This window comes from Agelaius tricolor, unplaced genomic scaffold, assembly GCF_023055355.1.
Source record: "Agelaius tricolor isolate 1412-34295 unplaced genomic scaffold, bAgeTri1.0.p SCAF_18, whole genome shotgun sequence".
Classification (NCBI taxonomy): Eukaryota; Metazoa; Chordata; class Aves; order Passeriformes; family Icteridae; genus Agelaius; species Agelaius tricolor.
The window spans coordinates 2,670,944-2,689,100 of record NW_027269278.1 but is presented as its reverse complement, the minus strand read 5'-3'; the positions used below and the strand labels follow the sequence as shown (position 1 = coordinate 2,689,100).

General features: G+C 56.2%; 1 protein-coding gene across 1 annotated transcript in view; it reads left to right on the top strand.

The window, feature by feature from the left end:
* LOC139597947 (protocadherin gamma-A12-like) overlaps window positions 1–18,157 on the top strand; it is a 155,210-nt gene that overhangs the window by 117,950 nt on the left and 19,103 nt on the right. Inside the window, exon 4 of the mRNA XM_071443772.1 lies at window positions 14,827–14,885. Coding sequence (XP_071299873.1) covers window positions 14,827–14,885 — 59 coding nt within the window. The remainder of the gene's footprint in view (window positions 1–14,826; window positions 14,886–18,157) is intronic.

The window sequence follows — 18,157 nt, the reverse complement described above, 5'->3', positions numbered from 1 at the left end:
CACAACGGGGAGATCTTCACGGCCCGCCAGCTCCGCGAGGATGATCCTCCCGAGCACACCTTAGTCATCCTGCTGAAAGACCATGGGGAGCCCGTGCTGTCCACCAGTGCCACCATCTCCATCTCTGTGGCCGAGACGGTCAAGGAGGTGCTCACTGACCTCACTGATGTGGCACCTGCCAGTGATCCCAGGAGACATGTGACTTTCTATCTCATCCTGGCTGTGATTTTGGTGTCAGCAGCCTTCTTCATCACCATGTTGTCCGTGGGCATCTTCAAGTGCTACAAGTGGAGGCAGTCAAGGGAGCTGTACAACAGCTCCAGGAGCACCACGTACAGGACACCAGGGCCCTTCAACCACATTGATGCTGTGAGGGGTGGCTTCACGCCACCCAGCTTCTACCACCAGGTCTATCTCACCACAGACTCTCGCCAGAGTGATCTCCTGTGTAAAAAGCCCTTCACTTCCAGCCCCTTGGGGAGCCGCCAGGGCACCATAAGGAATGGTGAGCCAGGGCTGTACCACCAGATTGTGGGCACTGCCAGCCGGCTCCCCACACCTGCTGAGGTAACGTAGCTCCTTCCTTGGCGTGCCCCAGCGCTGGGCAGAGCCACGGTTCCTTTGTGCCATACGCTTGTGGTTGCGTGTTGGGGTTGGGAGGGACATCCAGTCGTGCCACGCCCCTAAAGAGTTCAGCTACAGCTGAGCAGGTGTTCTTTGGAGTCAAATGAGCCATCCTGAGGGCTGATGACTTTTGCACTGTGATGAGCAGGATCAAGTGAGTCAGTTTCCTCATGTTGGCAATCATACGTCTTTTGGAGGCAGTTTTGGGTGCACCCTGCATGAGTAAGCAGTGGAGGCTGAGGTCAGCTTGAAACCGCTGGTTAATCCTTGGCACAAAGTTTGCTGTTAATGGTATTTCCTTCCCTTTGCAAAAGGAGAGCCAAGGGGAGCACTTGCACTGCGGGGGAACATTTTAATCTCTGTGTGTCGTGACTTGGTGGGGGCTGGGAGCTGGGGATCGGCGTGTCGCCTCTCAGAGAGCAGCATGCAGAACTGAAGGGTGATGCTGGCTCCTCTGACTGTGGTCATAGAGCAGTCCTTCCATCTGTGCCGTTCCTCACGTTTGTCTCCTGAATGGTTCCGGTTTTATTTCCATGGAAGTTCTGTGCTGATGTTCACTCTGGGGGAGGGGGTGGGATTGCAGACTGCCCCCCATTGCTTGCAGGGTTCTGCTGAGCTGGACTTTGGCTCTGAGCAGGGTGCTGAGTCCTCCACTGAGATGTTGTTCAAATGCCCTATTATGAGCTCTGCATGATTCTTAATATGCTGTCTCTGGGTGATGTCTGGTGTCCTGACTGCAGGCTGGAAGGAATTTGCGCATGGCAGCAGCTTCTGTGCTTCTCCCCCGTTGAGAATTGTGCTGCTTAATTTGAAAGCTTTCAATTACAGGAATGCTTCAGTCTTCAGAGGTGAGGCCAGGTAGTGGATCCAGTGGAGGGGGAGTGTGGATCTGGTGGACTTCCAAGGTCGTTGGTGCTGGTAATTTGTCCTTCCTGGGAGGCAGTGGGTAGGAGTGACTGGTTCCTCAGAGCAGAAGGAAGTGAGGTGCAGCGGAAGCTGTTCATGGGGGTGAGGCTGCGTGTGCTGCCTGCTCAGTGTGGCCAAATCACAGACGGAGGCAGAAACCTCTCAGAATTATTTTATGCCTTTTTATTTTTTTCCCCTGCTTGCGTCACTGCTCAGACTCAGCACTTCTGATTTGTGGCAGGTGAGAATGGCTGCAGCAGCTGCAGGAGCAAGTGTTCCTCTGCATTGTGTGGGCTGTGCTATGGCTGGGGACAAGGATGTCCCCTCCACCTAAATGTCCTGACAAGATGCCTTTGGGGGTGAGGGCAATAAATGATTTGAGATTGGGGGTGGAAGGAGGGCAGCAAGCCCCAGCCATTACTCCCTCCTACCCCCCAGTACTGCACTGGAAGGGCACTGGCAGTGAGAAATCAGCTGGGCTGGCTCTGGGCCCTGGATTTTCAGTCTTTGTGGTGACAACAGACTGTGTCAAGCCTGCAAAGGCTTTACACCTCCTTGCTCTGCAGGGCACAGGCAGCCCCCAAAAGGGATGCAGGGGGAAGGGTGCTGGCCCTGTCTCTAGCAGGTGGTGTGTTCTACCATGAGGGATCCTACCTGCAGGATCTCCAGTGATCCCTGGGTTGTCTGGCTTTTGGTGCCTTTCCACAGAGTGAGCTCTGACTCTGTGGAATCTCCTTCTCCATCCCAGACACCCCATACCCTTCCTGCCTTGTCCCACTGTCCCCATCCTAAGCTTTGACAGGCCCAAACAGCAGCAGGATCCCCGTGTAAAGCCCTTGCTCCAGGTCCTTGGAGCCATCTCAGGGCACTGAGGGGTTTCTCCCAGGCTATGTGGGCTTTGCAGGGGCTTCTGCTGAGGCATTGCAGCAGCACCAAACCCATTCCCAGGGGTGCAGACCCTGTATTGCCATGGAAAGCTCTGTCACCCAGCTGTACAGTCTGGGGCTCAGCCTGGGATGGGGACAGGGCATATTCCAGAGCCAAGGTTACCGTGACAGCTTCCTGCTGGTGGTACCGCCCTGGGGGAATGAATGTGTACCAGAAGGAATTGGTCTCTGTGTGCTGGGGAATCCCTTGTCCGGTGTTTTTCTGCATTGTCTCTTTAAGGACGCCTTCCCCCCCTCCTCCGGAGCCGGCGGTAGGTGGGACCTGGGCAGTGTTCTCACCATTCCTAAGGTTCCTCCCGGTGTCTCTCCTGACTGGCAGCAGGGCGGTCCCGCCTCACGGCTCAGAATAGGCAGGGAGGTGCTGCAGACAGGAGGGAGGACCCTGGACTGCAGCACCTTCACGGTCCCTGCTGTCGGCAGAAGGATGCTGTCCCTGTAGCTGTCCCCGTCGCTGTCCCCTGTGCTGGGCACGGCAGCCTTCAGCCTCTCCCAGCTGTTCCCCAGGTCCCTCTGGTGCCCAGGTGGTGGGGACAGGCAGGATCCCAGGCAGGTGCTGGGTCCCCTCTCTGCCACAGCACTGCAGCCCCCAGGGTCTGTGTGCACCCAGGGGAGGGGCAGGGTGGCCTTCAGTGCACCAAGGATGGAAGACGGACAGGGACTTCTTACAAAAGCATGCAGTGACAGGATAAGAGGGAATGGTTTTAAACTGACAGAAGGTTTAGATTAGATAACAGGTATAAAAATTCCTCCCTGTGAGGGTGGTGAGGCACTGGTACAGGCTGCCCAGAGAAGCTGTGGCTGCCGCATCCCTGGAGGTGTTCAAGGCTGGGTTGGATTGAACTCTGAGCACCCTGGTCTAGGGGAAAGTGTCCCTGCCCACGGCAGGAGGTCAGAATGAGATGATTTGTAAGGTCCCTCCCAACCCAGGCTATTCTGTGACTCTGACTGCACAAGGCTTCTGCAGGGATGTGAATGGAGCTAAAAGTATGCAGCTTGCCAATATCATCTGTGACAAGGAGAGAAGGAAATTACTGCGCTCCCCCCTGGGGAGGCTATGACCCCTGCTTCTGCCCTCAGGAGACTGGCTGCATGTACCTGCCACAGAGTATCAGTGCAGGTGGGAGGCTTGGGCTTCCTTCCCAGTCTGAGATCCTGACCTGGTGGTGTGATCCTGTGGTGATCTAGTGGCCTTATTGTCTGGCTCTGTGTGTTGGCAGTGATTTGGGTACTGTGAAGACTGACCCCTTCCTTGCCCCAGGGTGAGGAAGTGGTTTGCAGTCAGATATGCATTTGGAGCAATTGTATTTTGGCTTTGAATGGCTCACCTGCCTTTGCTTTTGCACCTTCAGCCAGCCACTCCCACGGTGGGCTGGCAGGGGTGGGCGTCCCACTCCCAGTGCAAGGTCTCCTGGCCGGTGGTGATACTGGTGGCAGCGATGCCTCACTCAGAGAGGCAATCATGGGGTGCAGGCAGCAGCCAAAGCAGTAGCTGAGGGGGAGAAGAGGGGTGAGAGAAGAGCCCCTGGCACCTCGGGGCTCTAACAAGCACCTTTTCATCGGGCATGAAAAGTCCTTTGGCCTGCGTTCATGACAGCTGCCCTTTGTCTGTGGGCATGATGTGAAGCCACCATTGTGGAGGGGGAGCACACAGGGAGGGCTTGTACCTTGCTTCCAGGCTGCCAGGACGTGCAGTTTCCCTGTGAACGCAGAGCGAGCTGTCGGAGCAAGTGAGTCAGGCTGGCAGAGGGGAGGCCGGGGGTGGCAGCCCCGCTGTTGCCGGCTCAGGCCCCTGCTTCCCGCACCTCCGGAGCCACTGCTGGCCGAGAGGGGATGGAGCTCTCGGCCAATTGGGCGCTGATCTGAAGCGAGGGGGGGAAAATCTGCTTCTCCCCCACCCCCCCTCCCACCTCCGCGCTGGGGCTGTGATTCAGTTCCCCTCCCCCAGCCCACCCCCTCTGCTTGGAGGCTGACAGTTGGAGCCGCAGCCTGCCGGAGCCCCGGAGCTGTTTTCTAAGCCGTGCAAGAGAGACCCAGGGATTTATTCGCAGTTCCTCAGTGCCTGCCGTGTCCCGGGCCGGATGCGCACGGACATGGAGAGTGCCAGCCTCCAGCGACCCGCCTGGAAATGGCAAGTACTGAGTTTGTTTTTGCTCTGCGGCTGGGGCTGGGGCTCCGGGCAGATCCACTACTCGGTGGTTGAGGAGTCAGAGTTGGGAACCGTGGTGGGGAACGTGGCCCGGGACCTGGGCTTGAAGGTGGAGGAGCTGCCGGGTCGCAGGCTGCGCCTGGGCTCAGAGGAGAGCTTGCGCTACTTCGCCGTGCGCCTGGACAGCGGCGCGCTGGTGGTGAGCCAGCGGCTGGACCGCGAGCGGCTGTGTGGAGCAGCTGCCAGCTGCGTGCTGTCGGTGCAGGTGGTGACAGAGAACCCCCTGCAGCTCTTCCGCCTGGAAGTGGAGATCCTGGATCTGAATGACAACTCCCCGAGCTTCCCCACCGCTCACCGCACCCTGCGCATCGCCGAGTCTGCCACAGTGGCCGCGCGCTTCCCCCTGGAGAGCGCGCAGGACCCCGACGTGGGCACCAATGCTGTGAGCTCCTACCGGCTGAGCCCCAACTCCCACTTCTCCCTGGACGTCAAGCAGCAGCCGGATGGCAAACTCTTCCCGGAGCTGGTGCTGGAGCATGCTCTGGACCGGGAGGAGCAGCCCGAGGTGCAGCTGGTGCTGACGGCTGTGGATGGGGGAAGCCCAGCGCGCTCGGGCACGGCGCAGATAACGGTCCAGGTCCTGGATGTCAATGACAACGCTCCCACCTTTGACCACACCACGTACAAGGTGAAGGTCCCGGAGAACACACCTGTGGGGGCTGTGCTCCTCCGGGTCAATGCGTCTGACCCCGATGAGGGTCCCAATGGGGAGACACAGTACTCCTTCGGGGTTCACACCTCCGACTCGGTGCGGAGGCTCTTTACCCTGGATCCCCACTCCGGTGAGGTCCGGGTGAGCGGGGCCCTGGACTTTGAGGAATCCCGTTTCTATGAGATCTATGTGCGAGCCCATGATGGAGGGGTCCCGGAGATGGAGGGCAATTGTGTGCTGCAGGTACAAGTGGAGGATGCCAATGACAACCCCCCGGAGGTGCTGCTCACTTCCTTGTTGAATCCGGTGCCAGAAGACACCCCACCAGAGACTGTCGTGGGGCTCTTCAATGTACGGGACCGAGACTCGGGGGCCAACGGGGATGTGAGTTTGGAGATCTCCCCCAATGTGCCTTTTGCCATCAGGTCCCTTCAGAACCACTTCTCCTTGGTCACCCAGAAGAGCCTGGACCGGGAATCTACCTCACAGTACGCAGTGGAGCTGATCGCCCAGGATGGTGGCTCTCCTGCCCTCACCACCACACTCACGCTGCTCCTCAATATATCTGATGTAAATGACAACCCCCCACGCTTCTCGCAGCCCTCCTACGATGCCTTTCTCCAGGAGAACAACCCGCCTGGCTTCCTGCTGTGCACCGTCTCTGCCTCAGATCCTGACGACGGGGATAATTCCCGGCTTGTTTACTCCATAGAGAGCGGCCAAGTGCAGGATGCCCCCATCTCTTCCTTTGTCCACATCAACCCTGACAATGGTAATCTCTATGCTCAGCGCACCTTCGACTTCGAGCTGCTGCAGGTTCTGCCAGTGTCTGTGGTTGTGAGGGACTCGGGGTCCCCCCCTCTCTATGCCAATGTTACCGTCTACATCTTTGTGCTGGACCAGAACGACCATCCCCCCACCATCCTGTACCCTGCCAGTGACAGCGATGTGCCGGCACCCCAGAGAGTCCCACTGTCTGCCCCACCGGGCTACCTGGTGGCCAAGGTGACAGCAGTGGATGCAGATGCTGGGCACAATGCCTGGCTCTCGTACCGACTGTTGCCACAGTCCACCGACCCCTCCTTGTTCCACGTGTCGCTGTACACGGGGGAGGTGCGGACCGCGCGTGCCTTCCAGGACAGCGACATGGCAGTGCAGCAGCTCCTGGTCCTGGTGACGGACAACGGTGACCCTCCGCTCTCCACCACTGCCACCATCACTGTGGCCCTGGAGGAGGCAGCCCTGGAGGAGAGCTTCAAGCCTCAGGATTTCCTGGCTGGTGCCAAGGAGAAGCCGGACCTGACCTTCTACCTGATCATCGCTCTGGGAGCCATTAGCACGGTGGCACTGGCCACCGTCACCCTCCTGGCCGCCCGGTGCCTCCGGCGCAGGGGCCGTGCCGCCGTCTCACCCTACTGCTGCTGCTGGCTCAGCGAGTCGCCCTCCCGGGACTTCTGCAAGCACTCCAGCCCCAAGCTCCAGCTCAGCTCCGACGGCACCCTTAAGTACATGGAGGTCACGCTGCGACCCACCGACTCCCCATCGCAGTGCTACAGCACCTGCTTCTCCCCCGGCTCCGAGCGGAGCGACTTCACCTTCCTGCGGCCCTGCCCAACCCCCGCCACCCTGCCGAGGGCAAGCGGGGCTTTCCTGCCCGCCGCCGGCACGCTGCGGGACCGCGGCCAGGTGAGCGGCGATGCCGGGGCGGGTCCGGCGCTGCCGGGCGCTCCGACGGCGCGGTCCCCGCGGGGGGCGCGGAGCGGCCGCGCCGGTTCGCGGCGCGCGGCGGCGGCGCGCGGGCCGTGATTGGCGCCGGTGTTGCTGTCCTGGGGAAGGAGCGCGGCGATTGGAGCGGCGCCGCCGCGCCCGCAGCCAATGGCGGGGCGGCTGCGCGGCCGCGCTCCCCCCGCCCCGTCGAGCCGCGTCCGCCCCAAACAATGAATGGGAGCGGCGAGCGCTGAGCGCGGCCCCCGGCGCCGAGGGCATCGCTCCCCGGCCGGCCACCCGGCAAGGATGCCGAGGGCAGGGCAGGCGCGCCGGTCCCTGGGGCTGCCGCGTGTATTCTCCTTCTGTTTGTTCTTGCACAGCTCATCTGCTCAGATCCGATACAGCATCCCGGAGGAGCTCACACGGGGTGCCTTTGTGGGCAATATCGCCAAGGACCTGGGCACCGATGTGGCTAAACTGGCGGCAGCTAATCTGCAGGTACTGTCGGATTCGGATTCCCAGTACTTCTCTGTCAATGTGAACACCGGTGTTATTATGGTCAGCGAGAGGATAGACAGGGAGCAGCTCTGCGGGCAGAACCCACGCTGCTTCCTCCACTTGAAACTTGCCATCGAGAACCCGGTGGAGTTTTACCGTATCGAGGTGGAGATCCTGGACATCAATGACAACCCCCCGGAGTTCCCCAGCGATGAGGTGTCCTTGCGCATCTACGAGCTGGCGTCTCTGGGTGCCCGCTTCCCCATCCAGCCAGCCCAGGACCCCGACGTGGGCACCAACACCTTGCAGACCTATCACCTGAGTGCCAATGACAACTTCAACCTCAACGTGAAGGCCCGCACTGATGGTGGGAAGTTCCCTGAGCTGGTGCTGGAGCGGGCCCTAGACCGGGAATTCAGAGCTTTCCACTACCTGGTCCTGACTGCTGAAGATGGGGGCTCTCCCCCACAGTCCAGCAAGATACGCATCACTATTCAGGTCCTGGATGCCAATGACAACCACCCGGTCTTTGACAGACCATCGTATGGAGCACGCTTGGTGGAGAACTCGCCGCTGGGCACCCTCGTGGTGAAGTTAAATGCCACGGATGTGGATGAAGGACCCAACGGAGACATCCGCTACTCCCTCAGTAGCCACAACTCAGCTGCCTTACGCCAGATCTTTGCCATCGATGAGCAAACTGGGGAGATTCGTGTCCAGGGCAACCTGGACTTTGAGGAGGCGACAGTGTATGAGATCGAAGTGGAGGCCAAGGACATGGGCTCGCCCACGATGGAGGAGCACTGCAGCGTGGTGGTGGAAATCACTGATGTCAATGACAACGCCCCTGAGGTCATTCTCACCTCCTTCTCAAGCACCCTGAGCGAGGATGCTCTGCCGGGCACAGTGGTGGCCGTGATACACGTCAGAGACAGGGACTCTGGCGAGCAGGGCAAGGTCCTGTGTCACGTGTCTCCAGACCTTCCCTTCCAGCTGCGCAAGGACTACGAGCACCAGTACTCGCTGCTCACCAGCACCCGTCTGGACCGGGAGCATGTTGCCTACTACAACGTCACCGTCTCTGCCTCGGACCTGGGCAATCCGCCCCTCTCCCGCCACACCATCTTGCCAATCACCCTGATAGATGTCAATGACAACGCTCCCCAGTTTGAGCAAGCGTCCTATGAAGTGCTGGTGGCAGAGAACAATCCAGTGGGCAGCGTGCTGGTTACAGTCTCTGCTGCCGACCCCGACTCGGAGCAGAATTCCCGCCTGTCCTACTCCATCCTGCGAGCTGGTGGGACAGATCCAGGCCTGGATCCTGCTCGCTACCTCTCGATACATCCCACGAATGGGCAGGTCACCGCCAAATTCCCTTTTGACTATGAGCAAACCACCTATCTCCAGTTCCACGTGGAGGTCTCTGATGGTGGCTCCCCGGCCCTGAGGAACAGAACACTGGTTCATGTTTTTGTAGTGGACCAGAACGACAACGCCCCACGGGTGCATTTCCCCAGGGCTGGGGAGGACTCTGCTACTCAGCTCCGAATTTCCCCCTCCATCGTCCCTCCTGCCCTCATCACCAAGGTGGTGGCAATAGATGCGGACTCGGGACGCAATGCCTGGCTGTCCTACCACCTCGTGGAAGCCACAGACCTGGGGCTTTTCAGCGTGGCCCTGCGTTCCGGGGAGGTCCGGATCATGCGGGCTCTGCAGGAGACGGACGCCTCTGAGCACGAACTGTTGGTGGTGGTGCGGGATGCCGGGGAGCCCCCGCTCTCCACAGCTGTCACACTGGTGGTGCTGGTGGAGGAGAAGGGTCCGGAGGCCCTGCAGGGCTCCGAGGCTCAGGCCGCTGATGGTGGGGGCTTGCCCAGTATTACGCTTTATCTGATTGTGTCCCTGGTGCTCATCTCCACCGTCTCGCTGGTGGCACTGGCAGCGCTGGGCACTCGGTGCCTCCGGCGGGGCTCTGCACCTGCCAGCCAGGGCGGCTGCGTGGAGAGCGTGAACACGCTTCAGCCTCCTCCCAGCCACATCTTTGGGCACTTGCACTATGAGCCTAAGAAAGGGGACACTGTGATGGGCGTGCCGGTGACAGCCACGGCACCCCCCGCCCCTCGTTACCGCTCCTGCTTTTCGCCGGTCTCGGATATCAGCGAGTTCATGTTTGTGAAACCCTCCGCGGATCCCACCCTGTGCAGCGAGGTGAGCTCGGGGGTGTGGTCTCCAGCCTGAACACAAGCCCGGTGTTGGCGGGGCTCGGCACCGAGCCCGGCCGGCTTTGGGGAGGGGGTGTCCGCCGATGCCCGGTGCCAGCAGCCGGGCGGGGCGGAGCGGGTTCCCCCCCGCTGCCGGGAGTCCCCGGCGCCCTCCCGGCGCTGCGGGGGCGGAGTGGCGGCAGCGGGGGAAGGGGAGGGCTACGCCGTGCGTATTTTGGGGAAGGCGGTGAGATGGAGAAGGGGAGGAGGAGGGAGAGAAAAAGGAGGAGGCGGAGGAGGAGGGGGCTGTGGAGAGACGTAAAACTGTCACTCGGTCCATCCCCTCCGCTCTCCGACTTTGTGTGTCTTTGCGTGTCGAGAAGCGGTTCAGCCGGCCGGGCTGCGCTCGCCCCCTCCCCCGCCTCCTCCATCCCTCCCTGTCCGGCTCCGGCGGCTCCGGCGGCGGCTTCCTCCCTGCACAAGCGGCTCGGACCCCCTCGGGGCGCAGGGGTTCCGGCTGCCGGGGCCGGCTGCGGGGGCGGGGAGGAGGGGGAGGCTGCGCGGAGCCACCGCCGCTCCTCTCCGCGCTGCTCCGTTCGCACAGCCGGCCCGGGATGCTCGCGGGACAGAGTTTGCCATGGCAGCTCCCGCTGCTGCTCGCAGCCCTCTCCTGCCTGCCGGCTCCCAGCTGCGCCCAGCTCCACTACTCCGTGCCCGAGGATCGCGAGCCGGGCTTCTCTGTGGGCGACCTGGCCAAGGACTTGGGGGTGGAGGTGCGGAGCCTGGCCGCCCGCAACTTGCGCCTGGTGAGCGAGGGTGGGCAGCGGCACTTCCAGGTGGACCTGGCGGCAGGTGTGCTTCTCCTGGACAGCAGGCTGGACCGGGAGGCACTGTGTGGGCAGAGCCCCACGTGCTCTCTGCACCTCCAACTCGTCATGGAGAATCCCCTCCAGCTCCACCGTGTTGAGGTGGATGTCCTCGACGTGAACGACAACGCGCCCCAGTTCCCCAAGCCAGAGGTGGTGCTGGAGATCACTGAGGTAGCCAACCCTGGGACTCGGCTGCCCTTGGAAGTAGCAGAAGACCCAGATATGGGCTCCAACTCCATCTCCACCTACGAGCTCAGCCCCAGCAAGCATTTTGCCCTGAGCATCAACGTGAGAGGAGATGGTGTTAAAATGCCCGAGATCGTACTTGAAAAAGCACTGGATAGAGAGAAAGTGCCTGTTCATCATCTAACACTGACAGCCCTGGATGGAGGGAATCCTGTGAAATCTGGCACTGCCAGGGTTACCATCCATGTTTTGGATGCAAATGACAACCCTCCTGTCTGTGACCCACCCATATCCAAGGTACTTCTGGAGGAGAATGTGCCTGTGGGCACTCTGGTCACCAAGCTGAATGTCACCGACCTGGATGAAGGTCCCAACGGGGATGTGGAATATTCTTTTAAAACCAGCAATAATGCACCTGGTAAATTCACCAAACTGTTCTCCTTAGATGCCCGTACAGGGGAGATCAGAACCAAAGCCCCTCTGGATTATGAGGAATCCAGTGCTTACGAGATTGCGATTCGAGCCAGGGACAAGGGATCCCCAGCCATGGAAGGCCACTGTCACCTGCGAGTGGAATTAATTGATATCAATGATAACAGCCCAGAGATCGTGCTGACCTCTGTCTCCAGCCCAGTGCAGGAGGATGCAGCCCCAGGCACGGTGATCGCCCTCATTGGTGTGAAGGACAGCGATTCAGGTGACAACGGGCAGGTCCGTCTGCAGATAGCAAAAGAGCTCCCGTTTAAACTGGTGTCATCTTTTAAAGAGCATTTCTCGCTGGTCACCAGTGGTCCCCTTGATCGGGAGAAGGCCAGTGGATACAACATCACAGTGAGGGCTGTGGATTCAGGGTCCCCCCAGAGGGCCACACAAAAAACCTTTTATCTCCGCATTGCTGACGTGAATGATAACGCACCGAATTTCTCCAGCCCTTTTGATACAGCTCACGTTCAGGAAAACTCCCTCCCTGGAACTTCTGTCTTTTCAGTGTCAGCATCAGATCCTGATGAGGGTAGCAATGCCAAGCTGTCTTACTCCATCCTGGACAATGGGATGCAGGATGCACCTATCTCAACCTACTTCCGAATCGATCAGGACAATGGCACCATCTACACCGTGCGAGCTCTGGATTACGAGCAGGACAAGGTGTTCCAGGTGCCTGTGGAGGTGAAGGATGCTGGGTCTCCTGCTCTGAGTAGCACTGCTGTGGTCCATGTGTTTGTCCTGGATGAGAATGACAATGCTCCCAACATTGTCTACCCGTCTGTCCCCAAGGGCTCTGCCTTCCACCAAGCCATCCCTGCCTTGGCAGAGCCCGGCTATCTGGTAACTAAAATTGTAGCAGTTGATGCTGACAGTGGCCATAATGCCTGGCTGTCCTACCAGCTGCAGGAGTCTGCTGAGGCTTTGCCTTTCCAAGTGGAACGCCGCTCTGGAGAGATAAGGGTTGCACAGGCTCTCAGGGAGTCAGAAGATTCCCACAGGCTGGTGGTTGAAGTGAGGGACAATGGCACACCGTCCCTCTCAGCCTCCGTGGTAATAGTCATTTCTCCGGAGGAAAACAGTGTGCAGGACTTCTCCAAGTCCTTGGACCTCCCCCAGCCTTCTTCCGAGGATACCAACCTAACTCTTTACCTCATCATCTCCTTGGTGTCCATCTCCCTCGTGTCCTGTGTGATGTTTGGGCTGGTGGCTGCCCGGTGTCTCAAAGCTGGCAGTGCCAGCTGGACCTTTGCGGGTTGCTGCCGAGGGACTGGCCGCAAGCCCGCCTCCCATTTCCGAGGGCAGATGAAGCCAGATGGCTTCATCAAGTACCTGGACGTGGGAGGAGCGGGCTTGACCTCCCAGGCACAGAATTACACCTCTTGTTTCTCACCCATGTCCGAGCAGAGCGATTTCCTCTTTGTAAAGCCCTTCAGCCATTCTAGCACTGCGGAGACCATGGCTGCCTATGAGCAGGTGACCAGCACCTTAGCGAGTCCCTGCGACGGGGTAAGAGATGGCTGTTCCTTACTGTCCTCTCTGCTCAGTGCAACAGTTTGTCATATCCAGGCCACTCGGCTCTTCTCGGTCTGTCCTTCCTCCTGAGATGGTGGCCTCAGGGAACACGTGTCACTGTCATCTCCTGGGAGGGGACAGGTGAAAGTTTTGGCTCGGCTTGGTGGAGGTGGGGGAAGGGGCTGAGCAGCGTTATAGAATCAAAGACTCCGTGTTTGTAGCAGTGGAGAGTTTCCCCTTAGCTCTGCTTGTAGTTGTTTCTATTTGAAGTGATTCTTAGTGTGGTCAGGAACAGGTTTTCTGGGGGTTTAACTTCTTGGTTCTGTTTAACCCATTTTTCCTATATGGCACATGAGCTGTGGTGCGGAGGCGGTTATCTGAAAGGAAAGTCTGCCTGTATTTCTTTTGCTCAGTTTTAGAGAGTGCCTTGTGGAAATTTCTCATTTCTCAAACCCCAAGTGTTATTAATTACTGACTGTGCCTCAGCCAGGGATCATTTTCCAGCTTGGTCATGTTGAGTGAGGAGCTGAATTCAGCATTCAGCACTAAAATACTGAAATGTCAGGAGTGACATTATTCACAAAGATCCTGGTGACCTTATGTGCCCTTGGCTTGCAGAGGCTGAGGAGCGGCAAGCTTTGAAAACTTGAGCTGTTTGTACTCAGATGCCTAAATATAGATGTAGGTGACTGTGTTTAGCTGGAGCTTTTATAACTTTGGGATATAAAAAGTAAAGTAATTTTGTGTCACAAATGCCTGCCCTAAATTTGAAAATGGTAATTACAACAGGAATTCAAAATATGGAAGGGCTACTCAAAATAGTGGGAAGGGCTTATCTAGTGCAGTATTGTGTGCCAGCGTGTGCAAAAATGTGTATCTGAAAACTGGAGGGCAAGTCTTTCAACAGCTTCATTTGCATGCAGCATGGGGACCAGTGGGGCATCTATTTTAGGGGAGTAATTTATTCTAATATCTTCTTTCATGAGTATCATCAAAGCTGCAGAGAAATTAGTGAGAGCACATCTCCTAAATAAAAATCTAGGTCAGCTCTACTCGTCTTCACTTTTCCTTAGTAATTGCATGTACAAGCAGAATAATCCTATAAAACTGATGTTCCACTATGTATGGACTATGAACTGCTCCTTCCTAAAATAGCTGAGGGAAGCATTGTCCTTTCCAGGTAGTGTGTCATCACTCTGGAGTTCATTAAGATGATCATGATTTTCGGAAGTGTGTGTGTTTTCCTGACAGAAACAGTTGTGCTATTTAGTGCTTTCCACAAAGGCATGATTCAAACAGGAATATACAAGCTTGCTCCATGTCCTTCCTTATTTACAAAATGTTCATTGTCTGGTTGTAAAATAACACGGGCAGAGAGTGATATGGGGGTTTATTAATGAGGTTACAAAGTGTGCTGCTGTGTCTGAAGGTTATTGTGTCTCCTAAACAAATAATGCTTTTTCCTCTTGCTGTCGGAAGTTTATTCTTTTTTCTGTGGACAGAAAAATATTGTAGTGCTCCAAGGCCACAACAGCTAGGAAAAGTCATTCAAATACCATGCATAAAAACAAGATCTCAGGCAGGCCTTTTTAAGGACAGAAGAAGGAGAGATTAGGAGGGTCTGTTACCATTTCACCTTAGAGTATTAAGAGCATCTTTCTCAGTATCAATTAACTCTGCCACCCCCTCACACCCCCTTTCTCCTCCAAGCTCCTCCAAGCTGTGGTACCACTGCTCCTGCTGAATTCATGCCCTTATCAGTTTATTTCATGCTTCATTTCTTTCACAGCCTGGTTTCCTGAGCTGCTTTGGAAGATTATTCTCTGAACAGTTTTTGTCATGCTTTTTGGTATTCATGCTGCTTCAGAAATACTCAAGAAAAAGGGGAGGGGGAGCTTTCTCTTTGTTCTAATTGATTTGCTTCACTTGGACAGAATATGCTGATATTCCAGACTGAAATAATCCAGGATCAGTTCACTTTCATTTTCAAAGGCAAGAATGGAGGTATTAAAACTCTTCTTTTTCTTTGCAGCAAGCTCAGCCTAACACAGACTGGCGCTTCTCTCAGACCCAGAGACCTGGAACAAGTGGGTAAGTGGCTCTTTCTTCATTTTTCTGTGGGATGAAGATTTCTTTTCTTGGTGTGCCACTTTCAATGCTGGGCAGTCCATGAGTGGCAGCTCTGAGAGAGGCTGTCCCTGTCATTGATGGAGTCAGAAATAGGGTTACTTCTGTGTCAGCTGTGTTTGTTGATAGCTGCTGTTGGCAGTGGTGTGTCTGGGTTTGGTGTCTGCTCCTCAGAAACTGGAAGGAGCTCCAGGTGAAGTTGGGAGATGGCTGGAGGACTGGACAATGGGTTTCACAGAGAAAGGGCTCTTTGCTAAAGCAGCTTCTGAGCATGTAAATTCCTTCCTGAGTCAAAAATCTTAATGCCTCTCCCTTCATGGAGGCCACTGGAAATCACTCCCTGTACCAGCCATGGAGCCTTGAGCTCTGTGCTGCTGAGGTGCTCACAGAGCCACAGGATGGGTCAGGAGCATCAGAGCTTCACCTGCTCCCACCTCCCTGCTCAGCAGGCTCATCCCAGGGCTCTCAGCACAGGATTGTGTCCAGACACTTCTGGAATATCCCCAGTGAGGGAGATTCCAGCACCTCTCTCTGTGTGTGGGGTCAGCAGAGGGGCCCCAGCAGCAGAGCAGAGACCTCCTGGGTGAGTGCCCTGCTCCTGACTGGGGCTCTCTTGCCTCTGACCCACCAATGTTTGGCTTGTCTTGGTGCACAGTGAGAGACCACTGACAACAAAATGTTGTTCTTTGCCTCTCCCATCTTTTCTCCTGGTTCATGAACAGGGATCCTCCTCAGAGGGTGAACTCCCTTGAAAGAGAGAGCTTTAACTGAATTGCACCTTTCTCTGTGAATACCCAACCAGAGGTTACTGTGTTTGAGGAGACTGGCTCCAGGATAATTTATATGTGAAAGGGTTATATCTTTTGGGACATAGCTGAGGGTTATACTCTGAATAATCAGGAGTAAATGTGGGTGATGTCCTTGCTCATCTGGCTGGCTCAGGCACTGTATCTCTGTGTTTTGCCATTCCTTGGCCACTTGGGCAGCTCCTGTGGAGGTTTAAAATGGTGACATGGGAGTAGTGGGTGCTGGATGGATTTTGGTGTCAGAGCTTGCAGTTAAACATCTGCAGCAGCTGCTTGTGCCTGACTCTTTCCCTGGGTCTGGCTCAATAATTTATCTTATCAGAAAATTAGGAGATTGCTAGAGCCAACTTGTTGAAGTGATTAAACTTTGCTATTCCAGCTGATAAAGCTGAAATGGAGTGAGGGTTTGATGTAATTAGATTAAGTGTTCATAGTAGAAGCTGGCCTTGGACTTTAATGCAAAGCTATAGCTGGAATGGTTTTCTCAGGGGTCTGTTGAGCTCCCTATCACTGACAACATTTTAATCAAGGAAAATCTTCCTTAGCATTTCCGCTCCAGTTGAAATGACAATTAACAAAGCCCTGCTAATGCAGAAGTGCACCACAGCTGCTGTAATTGTTCTGCTGTGAGGAGGCAGTAAATGAGCCCCATCAGAGCAGGCTCTGCTGCTCCTCTTCCAGCACCATGCTGGGCTCTTCAGGGCAGAGCTGATGCAGCCCAGACCCCCTCAGCTCAGTGACAGGGACTTCCCTCAGGTCATGGGACAGTGACACTCAGCCCAGCTCCCAGCCCCTGCCTGGGTCTCTTCACAAGCTGTGGTGTGGGAAGAGAGAGGGCAAGAGGAAAGGCAGCCTCAGAGGGTGTGTGGGGAGCTGAAGGAGTGGGACATGTCAATTCTGGTGCACGAGCCACGATGTCACTGCTGAGGATCTGTGACCTGGGTGTCCAGGACAGCCCCTGAACAGCTGCTGTTCAATCACAGAATGGTTTGGGTTGGAAGGGACCTTCAAGCTCGTCCTTTTCCACCCCCTGCCATGGGTAGGGACACTTTCCTCTGGACCAGGTTGCACTGAGCCCCATGTTGTGGCAGGGGGGTCCCACAGCATGGGCTGAACCCTGACTTTGGGAAGAGATTTTGTTGAAGCACAGGCTGCTGTTGAAATAACTGGGAAAACTCAGTGCATTTTAATTCCTGCTCATTTTCCCCATTTGCCTGTGCCCATATTTGCAACAAAACTGCTCTTGCAGATTTTTTCCCCCCTGTTTCTTTCATCCTATTTTAGGTTAAAGGAAGGGGGATGTTTTTAATCCAAACCTGTGTGACACTGTTAAAGGATGGAAACAGAAAGTGCTCTCATCTGTTCAGTGCCCAGCCCTGACATCTCCCTGGTGATCAAACAGGCAGATCCTGGAAAGCAGCCCACTCCCCATTGTGCTGTTCCCGTGCTCTTCCCAGAGTTTTGATGCCTGTGTGTGAATTCCCCAGGCACTGCTTGGTAGTACAGGCATTAAAGAGGGGGCAAGAGCAGCTGCCTGAGCCTGGCTTGCTGTTCTCTCTCTCTGCTGTTAAACCCTGTACAAATGTGTCTCCTGCTGACAGGTGAAGCTCTGTAGCACCACGAGCTCTCTGAAGTGCAGGGCTCTGCCTGGTGCTAGGGGAGCACAGCTCGACCTTCAGCTGAAAATCAAAAAAAGGGATGTGCTCTTAACTCTATTTGACCCACATTTAATAACAATAAAGACACAGCAGCTTAGGCCAGGGGTTTGGGGGGAGCCTGGCACTGACCCTAAGCCAGAAACGAGCTCAAACCCGTGTTGGGATTTCTGCCTTGCTGTCTCCATGGGAGCTGGGGAAGAAACAATCCTGTCCCTTGTCCACATAGCCCTGCCCATCACAGCAAATCCCCCTTGTCTCTGGGCACCTGGAACCAGGCAGAACAGGGGAAGCTCAAGGAGGCAGGGACCAGCTCTTGATCTCCTACATTGCTGCTACTCCAGGACAACAAAGGGAATCTGCTCTTTGTTCTGAAGCACGGGAGAGCTCTGGTGCACATGCTCAGGAGAGAGGAGCTCAGACAATATGCTCTGAAAATGTGGTAGTGAGGCAGACCTGAGCACAACAGAATTAATCTTGTTTGGCAGAAATAGGAGGATAGGATGATTAATTGAATGATGTTTGTGGTTTGTTTTTCTTAAAAAAACCACACCCATGCTGTCGCTGGGCAAATGGAAACGAATCCAGACTGATTCCAAGCAGCAGATGCCATTCCTGAGTAAATCAGATCAGTGGCTCTAGCAGAGATTACAGTGATGAATTGGCCAAAGTGCAGTAAATGAATGGTCCAGCAGCATCTCAGGAGATCCCTGTGGGATCATCACTGTGGGGTTTCCCTGTGGGAGGAGGCTGGTGGTTAGTGCAGGGACTGGGG